The following is a 9,506-nucleotide window of genomic DNA, read 5'->3' as shown; positions in this document are numbered from 1 at the left end:
TTCTTGTAATTACTGTCTTAATAGGAAAGTGAGTGACCTTAAACAGATTTAGGCCTACTCAAAGTTCCCCCTTCTGCAATTGTATTATGTGTTGTCAATAATTCCACCTTAGGGCCGGTTCCCGTTGACAGTGGTTGAATGCCGGAAACAAACTTGCTGTGAAAACAAACTGTTCAGTAGTAGATACGTTCTGCACACCGGGGGGTCATAGGCCCTAAACATAGTTTGTTGCATGCTGGACTCGATTTGTCAGCAAATTAGTGTAAAAGTGCTGAATTTGGAGGATGAGGGAAGTAATTTATGTATCCGGACGAGTATCAGATAATTGCTCCATGGTAACAGTAAGTTGAGTATAAAACCCGATTTGTAGAGTGGCAAACATAAGTAGAAAATGTTGCTAATGCTCTGTAAATTTCTTTGATGAGCAAAAAATGAGTGGAACACCAGTGAAAAACCAGTATAACCTTCATGGAGTGTTGGTTTGTAACCTGTTTCTGCTAAGCAGGCTTTTCTGCGCTTAGCAAGATTTTGTGCTTATTGGGGGGGGGGACTAAGGGCTTTATGAAATTGGACCCTCGGATTTAATGAACTATGGTAAATCGTTCGTTTATAGTTGCCTGAAAGGCGTTGACTAGAACTAAGAAGCTCATTTTTATGTAAAAATGAATGAGTCCCTCCTCCCAAACACGGTGTGGCGGTTTCAGTCTTCCGCCGTGTTCAGTTTTCCGGGTGACGTAGCCGGACATTTCACCACGTTGTTCGAACGGTTTAAGCTTTCCGGCGTGCTCAGTTTTCCGGGTGACGTAGCCAGAATACCGCCGCGAGTACCCTGGCGAGTACTGTAGTTCTCTCGGTGACCCCAAATTGTTTATTATTACGATTCTTTTCTGTTTAGTCACATTCTCTTGCCCCATCTTTACACGTATTCATGCGACAACTTAAGCAGGTCACACTGCTTGTGCCACACCAAAATTCTCTCATACGATCCACGCGTTCGCCGCTCGTTGTACTCTTGGACGCCGCCATGACAGCTACCTGAGAGTAACACGGATGACTCAATACAGCACTAAAAATTGACTACTTTTGCTTGCTGTGCGCAGGCATCGCATGACGTAATGTTACCGTATTTGGTCATTCGGGAAAACTGAACACGGCGGAAAGTTGAAACCGCCACAACGGAACGCATCTCCGCAAAATATGTGTTCCAAGTTTGCATCGTTTTCTGGTCAACTTTTTTGTGTACATTATTTTCCTTCCAGGATAGCTAGCGCGCTTTGGGGTTAGGAAATCTTCTTGTTGAACACAAAGCGTTAGAGGGCGGCACATCACCATTTTACGCCACCCCCCTCGCTTTATGTTTTTTGGTACATGAAACAGCCGTCGTGACTAATAGTTTTATCCTTGCAACCTTTACAACAGAGTCACAACAACTCTCTCCTATATTTATTCGTTGCATAAAAGTAACCAAGGTTGTACGAGGTTGTAGACGTACGCATGCGACAACGGGTCGTGCCAAATGCAATTTCTGCTGGACCTGATGTAGAAAAGTATCATTTATTAGCTAAATTCTACATCAAATTGATTCTAAATTTCGACTGAAACTTACAGAAACAAACATGGGAAAGGAAAAGTCTGCTGATGTCGAGATGGTCGACGCCACAGTGAAAGTAAATGGAGAAACTGGACCGGTCGAAGAAGCCCCATCGAAGAAAGAAACCGATATGATCACACTCGACGGTAATATTTTCAACGTCGTTTTTCTTTCTTGTAATGTTCTTTTTGTGAATAATATTTTCTTTTAATCCAATAAATTGTCTTAATACACTTAATTTCTGAATATGGTTTAGTGATTATTGCATTTAGATAAACTGGAGTGTTATTTTTGGGGCTTTGAAAATGTTCAATTTCGCTGACTCACGCGTAAAATGGTAATGTTAATTGCCGGTTGTGTAGAACCTGTCAGTGGTAATTCGTGTAATTCCGACATCAGAGGTTTCCGCAGATTTTCAATTTTCCTCCATTCTTTTCAGATAGACAGTTTGGACATTTTGTAATGCCTGATGAATAATGAGCTTAAGTTATTCTATCTAGTTTGACTGTGTGTTTGATGACTAGTCAATATTTATAAAAAATAAGCAAAGCTTACAACAAACAATTTTTCATTATTCTGCACATTTTGTATTACTATTTCATGCGGTGTTCATTTATGCAAATGTTTTTATAATTTCCTTTGTTGTTTGTTTTTTCTAAGACCATTTTTAAATTAAACTGATGATAAATGATGCTCAAGTTTTCAGTCAAAGAAAGGCTTAGTTTTTAAGCTGTTTTTTTGTTGTTGGTAAATTGTAAGTTGTAGGGCCTACATACATGTACTCTACTTTCAAAATTTGAGAGGATGTTGGTTGTACGTGGTTTGTTACTCGACTAAATTTAGTGTTCCTAAACATTTGAAAGTTTCTTGCTTATAATTTCATTAAATTTGTCATGTCCCTCACCCATGGATCTTTTTAAAATGTTTTATTTTCTTTATTTAATAATCCGTACAGTTCCAATCCTTCTTTATCCAATTGCCAAAGTGAATAATGTACAAGGACTAGAGGCCAGTAGATCCATAGTTTCTTATCACAGGGTCAGACCATTCAATCTTAGTCAAAATAAGTTGGTGTGTTGTGACACAAGAAGAGGAAATTTGCCATGTAGTTGTCAAAATTATTTGAAGAACAAAAATTAAAAATACAAAAAAATATTTAATTGTTATTAAAATGTTATTTTGTTTTCCTCAGATTTCAAGGAGCATGTTAAACACATAGAAAAAGCTGTGTCGTCCAAGGAAAAGAACTACATGTCAAGGGTCGTCAGGGCATTGACCTCGTCAAGACGTAAATTGAATCATGGAGTACTGCGTAAACTCATCATGGGTTACTTCTCTAGCGCAAGTGCAGCCAGAGAGAAGCTCATCACATATTTAGACGAGGTTAGATCAGGTCCTAGAATAAACTATAATATAATTACAAAATGCCTTTTACAAAAGTTTCAAAGGTTGTGCAAGAGCATTTAAAATAAACATCAAATATAATAATTTAGCATAAAAACAAATGAGTAGCAAATGGTAGCATTTACAGTGGTACGAACGCAGACCTTGACAAAATTGTGAGACGACCAGCATTAGGGTTTGATGGCTTACTAGTCAGTAGAGATCTGCCATGCTAATCCTGAGCTCAAAGTTCAAATCCCACTCAAGTTTTATTTCTTGAGAGGACTTTTGAAGTTGTTAGCACTGTATACTCGGTAATTTTCTTGAGTCCTGTGAAAAAAAAATCACAGGCATATTACTTTGGTGGGATTCGAACCCACGACCCTTGCGATTCTTGAGCAGTATCTTACCAACTAGACCACAGAGATTGCCCGGTAGCTAGAGGCCAAATTTGTTCTTCTTTTGCTTTTGTTAAATGCAGCCAATGGATACAACGGATAACAACATAATCTTTCGTCCTCGGAGTAGCAAGACCTCCAACGGTCAACTTCTGCCGGAGCTTGATGTTTATGTTCACCTTCTGGTCGTTGTCCACCTTCTTGACACAAAGAGATATGATGAGGTAAAAATATAGACTAGGTGAAATCGTTATTCCCAAATCAGTATTTCTGACTTTATTTCTAAGTTTTCTACCTCAAATTTATCATCACTTTGGCTGTTAAGTGTTATTCTTGAAGTCAAACAAAAGTACCTGTTGGTACGCACGATGTTCAACTGTTACCCAATGTTGGGTCTTACTTAAAAAAATCTCATTGACTTTGAGACTATCTAATGGAAGTGCCCTTTGCAAAATGACAATAGCCTTGCCCTTTCATTACATAAAAAATGATCCAAACTTGATTTTATTTTCTTTACCAGGCTGTAAAGTGTTCAGACCTTCTGATGTCAAAGATTGATGCCCAGAACAGACGCTCTCTAGACCAACTCTCTGCCAAGGCTTACTTCTACCACTCCAGGGCGTATGAGCTCACCGGTCAACTGGATAAAGTCAGAAGGTGTGTGTTTACTAATTTTAAACTGGAGCATTTCAAGGACACCAAGGCAATGACCGGGGGGCACAGAGGCAATTGCCTTTGTTGCCTCCTTAAAGTATCAGTTCTGGGCTCTTTTCAGAGCCAACACTCCTCCTAAGAGAGATTTACTCTCTTACTTATCATTGTCTTGATTAAAACCTTGGCAATTAAACAAATCTAACGCAATTTGTTTTCTTCTTCTTTCTGTCTTTAGTTTCCTGCATGCCAAACTGCGCACCTCTACCCTCAGACACAACAATGAAGCCCAAGCTACCCTCCAGAACCTGCTCCTGCGCAACTACCTCCATTACAATCTCTACGATCAGGCAGACAAACTGGTTTCCAAGTCTACCTTCCCTGAAGAGGCATCAAATCATGAATGGGCGAGGTTTCTCTACTACCTCGGTGAGTAGTGTTGAACCTGTTTGCCTGTTTCTGTGTGTTGTGTCGTCAATAGCCGCCGAGAGAGACTGTTTGGGTCAAAACGTCGGGCCATTAATTAGTTTTTGTACCTTGGTAAACTTTGTCATCAAAGATAATACCACCATAATCTGAGTCCAACAGTTTGGGCCGAGTTATCATATGGTGTTGGATATTGTAAATGGAAGGGTCCCAAGTAAATCACTGTACCGAGTTTGAGTTATGGATACAGAGCTGAAACCAAACTTAATCAATTTGCAAGTACCACTCCGTCTTAATTCTTGGATACTGTTTTATCTGAAGAGGTAAAGAGCGATTTGGCTTTGCTATGTAGAGCCCGTAACTATACTCCCAAACCTGGGGGTGAAGTTTTGTTGTAAGGATGATCAATGTTAACATTTGTGAGAGTCCAACCCTGAATTTGTTTCTTTTGATTTAAATAAAATAACCTTGTTTTTGTCATCTTTTTTACAGGTCGTATTAAGGCAATCCAGTTGGAATACTCAGAGGCACATAAGAATCTCTTACAAGCTTTACGAAAAGCACCACAATACACAGCTTTAGGCTTCAAACAGACAGTAAGTTACCGGGTTTTTTTTGTGTTCAGTTTTTAATATGATCTTTAGGAACTTTATGATCCTACTGGCTTGTCACTGAAAAAGTTAAGGGGCAACCCCTGCTGAGTTCTACACAGTCTTACAGACAGCTACGGTGGGATGTGAACTGCATACTGCAGCAGATGTCTTGACCATTGCTGTATTATAATACCTTGTAGGTTCAGAAGCTGGCTATAACTATGCAGCAGTTACTGAGTTCTAGTCAGTCTTACAGATGGCTAGGTTGGATGTGAACCCTGGCCGCTTGCATACCTCGGTAAATGTTTTGACCACTGTTACTAATTCTAACACACTGTTTCTAACACCTTGTAGGTTCAGAAGCTGGCTATAACTATGCAGCAGTTACTGAGTTATGGTTCTAGTCAGTCTTACAGATGGCTAAGGTTGGATGTGAACCCTGGCGGCTTACATACTTTTTTTGACCACTGTTACTAATTCTAACACACTGTTTCTAACACCTTGTAGGTTCAGAAGCTGGCTATAACTATGCAGCAGTTACTGAGTTCTAGTCAGTCTTACAGATGGCTAAGGTTGGATGTGAACCCTGGCGGCTTACATACTTTTATTGACCACTGTTACTAATTCTAACACACTGTTTCTAACACCTTGTAGGTTCAGAAGCTGGCTAGAACTGTACAGCTGTTACTGAGTTCTAGTCAGTCTTACAGATGGCCAAGGTTGGATGTGAACCCCGGCGACTTACATACTTGTTTTGACCACTGTTGCTAATTCTAACACACTGTTTCTAACACCTTGTAGGTTCAGAAGCTGGCTATAACTGTACAGCTGTTACTGAGTTCTAGTCAGTCTTACAGATGGCCAAGGTTGGATGTGAACCCCGGCGGCTTACATACTTTTTTTGACCACTGTTGCTAATTCTAACACACTGTTTCTAACACCTTGTAGGTTCAGAAGCTGGCTATAACTGTACAGCTATTACTGAGTTCTAGTCAGTCTTACAGATGGCCAAGGTTGGATGTGAACCCTGGCGGCTTACATACTTTTTTTGACCACTGTTACTAATTCTAACACACTGTTTCTAACACCTTGTAGGTTCAGAAGCTGGCTATAACTGTACAGCTGTTACTTGGAGAGATTCCAGACAGAGCCGTCTTCAGACAGAAGTTTTACCAGAAGGCACTCGCACCGTACTTGCTTCTTACACAGGGTAAGACAATAATCTTAACTGCAAAGAGTAGTATCCAAAAACCTTGAGGCTAACCTCAGTTACCATCGGTTCAATTTCCCCAGTTTACCTTACCGTAAAAAAAGTTCAAATAATAAACTTATCTTTGAAATATCTTTCAAAGGAAACTAGCATCTTCAAGAAAGTAGGGTTGAAAATTAATTGTTTTTGCCTGCCATGTCAGTACTAAAAGCACTTGAAAAACATTCTTGGTTTTGTTACTTGCAAAACATGAATTTTTGATATCCTTTTTTGTCATCAGGTGTGAGAACAGGAAATCTGCATCTGTTCAACCAGACTCTTAAGGACTTTGCTCCTAAGTTCCAATCTGATGGTACCTACACCCTGATTGTAAGACTTCATCACAATGTGATCAAGACAGGAGTGCGTATGATAAGCCTCTCTTACTCAAGAATCTCCTTATCGGATGTTGCCAGGAAGCTACAGCTTGAGAGCCCTGAAGATGCAGAGTTTATTGTTGCTAAGGTAATAAGATTTCGTTTTGATAAATGGAGAGATGAAATGGTTTTAAAGTGATCTGGTTTCACACCCTGATAGGAGGAACCAAGGCCCAATTTCATTGAACTGCTTAAGCACAAGAAGTAGCTAAGCACAACGCACTTTTGTATACCAGAATAAGGTTACCAGCCAAACTACCATGTCGCACTTTACACTTTGTGACTGTATCCTGCCCATTTCTGCTAAGCAGAAAATTGTTTAGGCAATATTTGTTGCCTATTAAAGCAGCTCTTTGAAACTGGTCCCTGGTCTGATATACTGACTACAATCCCAGGCAAAATGTTTGGGCCACCCATTCCTAACGATATATAACACCTTCCCTGTCCACTTCTCACTGACAATAAACATTTTCTCCCCCACCCCCCATCCCCCGCTCAATGTTGGCTTAAAGACCGGCCAAGAGCAGCATTTGGAACCAACATTGAAAGGGGACAGTGGCCCAACGGGATATGGCCGGGATTGTAGGTTTCATTCGCAAGATGCATTATTTTGACTCGTAGAGTAATCTTGATTATGATTACTATCTGTCTTGACAGGCAATCCGAGATGGAGTAATCGAAGCAAGTATAGAGCATGAGAAAGGATATGTTCGCTCCAAGGAGACTGTAGATATTTACTCAACAAGAGAACCAATGGCCGCCTTCCATCAGAGAATCAGCTTCTGTCTTGATATCCACAATCAAGCTGTCAAGGTAAGCAGACATAATCATAACAACAAATTTAACTAGATTCTAGATAGCCCTGTGTAAGCAGAGATGGTTCTTGTGATTAATTTAGCGCTTGTTTCTTGTTTGTGCATTTTTATTTTTTATTTTTAATTTTTTTTATAAATAATATGCAAGTCGCCAGACACACAAGGCCTGAAGGCCACTTGAAGGTTTGGGCTACAATAATTTTTTTTCCAGAGGCCGTTGCGACCTACTCTTAGGGCTGAAACAAGGTTACCCCTATCCATACGGATGTAGGCTTGGGTATCATTAATCCGAAGCCTGGCCGGTAGAGCATAAAGCACTACCTCCCCAATTTTATGTAGCAAGTGTCACGACCGGGATTCGAACCCACACTCTGCTGATCAAACACCAGAGCTTGAGTCCGGTGCTCTTTACTGCTCGGCCATGACACGCCATTACACAAGGGACTGGAGTGACAGCTTTTTGTCCCATCCAAAGGGTGCAGCAATTATGGTCAAGTGCTTTAAGTGGCTTGAGGACATAAGTGTCAAGACCAGGACTCAAACCCACACTTTTCTTATCAGAAACATAAGAGCTTGAGTCCGGTGCAATTGAAAAAAACTATTAAAAAAATTATGTATATTCATCCAATTCAATGTATAAGGGGGTTTGATGGTGCAGTTGGTTTAGCATTTGTTTATTAATCAACAGGCACCTGGTCCAAGCCCAGCTTTATTCTGTCATACAGATTGGTTTCTTTTTTTTGTGACAACCTGAAGTTAAAATAAATACACCATTTGGGATTCAGCTTAATTTTTAGTGAGTTTTGTTTACATTTTTTACATTTTGTGTTTTCTGTATAGGCAATGAGGTTTCCTCCTAAGTCATACAACAAAGACCTGGAATCAGCTGAGGTGAGAAAAATTAAATGTAATGGTTTTATTTTTTATCCACAATTTTTGTTTACCCTTGATATGAGCATTGTTGTTATAAGTCGTAAAGTAGTGCCGTTGTATTTATTAGCCCAGATTTTGAACAGGTGTCGTCGTCGTTAAAGAGAGGTGGTGTATACTTGCCCACTACAGTTTTTACTATATACACCAGGCTAGTGTTAATGGTTAGCTGTTAATGGTGAGTGAGTCCTGCTAAGTTTATGGTTTCATTTCTTTTCTTCATCTGATTGAAAAAGGAACGTCGAGAGAGGGAGCAGCAAGATTTGGAGCTGGCCAAGGAAATGGCCGATGATGAAGAAGACAGTTTCTAAGAAGGTTGTGAAGCACTCTAATTCCCTGCCTCCACTTACTTGGAACTACAAGGATGACATATACCTCTCTGTCCCCCCCCCCCCCCCCCCCCAACCCAACCCCAACTCCAAACCGAAGAGTACTGCTTCATACTTTATGCAAAGATAAAGAAAACTAGAACCATCTGTGACAAATGATTAAGGTTTCCCACATTAACACCTGGGCCCAATTTCATAAAGCTGTTTTTGCTAGCCGAGCACCAGCCACGATAATGCAAACTTAATGTTATTTGGGCTGGTAACCTGATCCTGCTAAGCAACATTATTCTGTGTTTAGCAAGTTTTGTGCTAACAGGCTTTATGAAATAGAGCCCTGCTCAATGAATTAGAATTTGGGCAAAACTTCAAAATTTCATAAAGCTGTTAGCAAAAACTACTACATGTACTTAGAAAATTTCTTTGCTAAGCAAAAAAAATTGTGGGGCACCAGGGTTAGCAACAATGTAAACTTAATGGAATTTTTGCTGGTAACAAGGGTCTGTTAAGCAAGATTTGTCTGTGCTTAGCATGGTTGGGTTAATGAAATTGGGTTAATGTTGTCTGGATGATAACTGCATATTTTACATCAAGTTTGAATACGGATTCACTTTGCATTTAATCTGTACATTGTTATGTGAGTGGCCAGCCTGCACAAGAATGCAACAATCTTGTATTTAAACAACCATATTCCGGGTGTCAGATTTCCAACTTCAATTTAGTTTGTTTTTGTTTTGGGGGTTTTCAAGTCTTTGGTAAAACTGCAT

At 39.8% G+C, this 9,506-nt stretch overlaps 1 protein-coding gene across 1 annotated transcript; it reads left to right on the top strand.

The window, feature by feature from the left end:
* The first annotated feature begins 1,487 nt into the window (after positions 1-1,487).
* Positions 1,488-9,178, top strand: LOC117306485 (26S proteasome non-ATPase regulatory subunit 3-like). The gene is made up of 11 exons (XM_033791026.1): positions 1,488-1,737; positions 2,784-2,974; positions 3,456-3,596; positions 3,893-4,029; positions 4,262-4,452; positions 4,942-5,045; positions 6,138-6,252; positions 6,533-6,756; positions 7,326-7,481; positions 8,324-8,374; positions 8,650-9,178. Exons 1-11 carry the CDS (start codon positions 1,617-1,619, stop codon positions 8,722-8,724), a joined length of 1,506 nt encoding a protein of 501 aa, XP_033646917.1. The 5' UTR covers positions 1,488-1,616; the 3' UTR covers positions 8,725-9,178.
* The last annotated feature ends 328 nt before the right edge of the window (positions 9,179-9,506 follow it).

The sequence above is a fragment of the Asterias rubens genome, unplaced genomic scaffold (genome assembly GCF_902459465.1).
Source record: "Asterias rubens unplaced genomic scaffold, eAstRub1.3, whole genome shotgun sequence".
Lineage (NCBI taxonomy): Eukaryota > Metazoa > Echinodermata > Asteroidea > Forcipulatida > Asteriidae > Asterias > Asterias rubens.
This window is presented reverse-complemented; position numbering and strand designations above follow the sequence as displayed.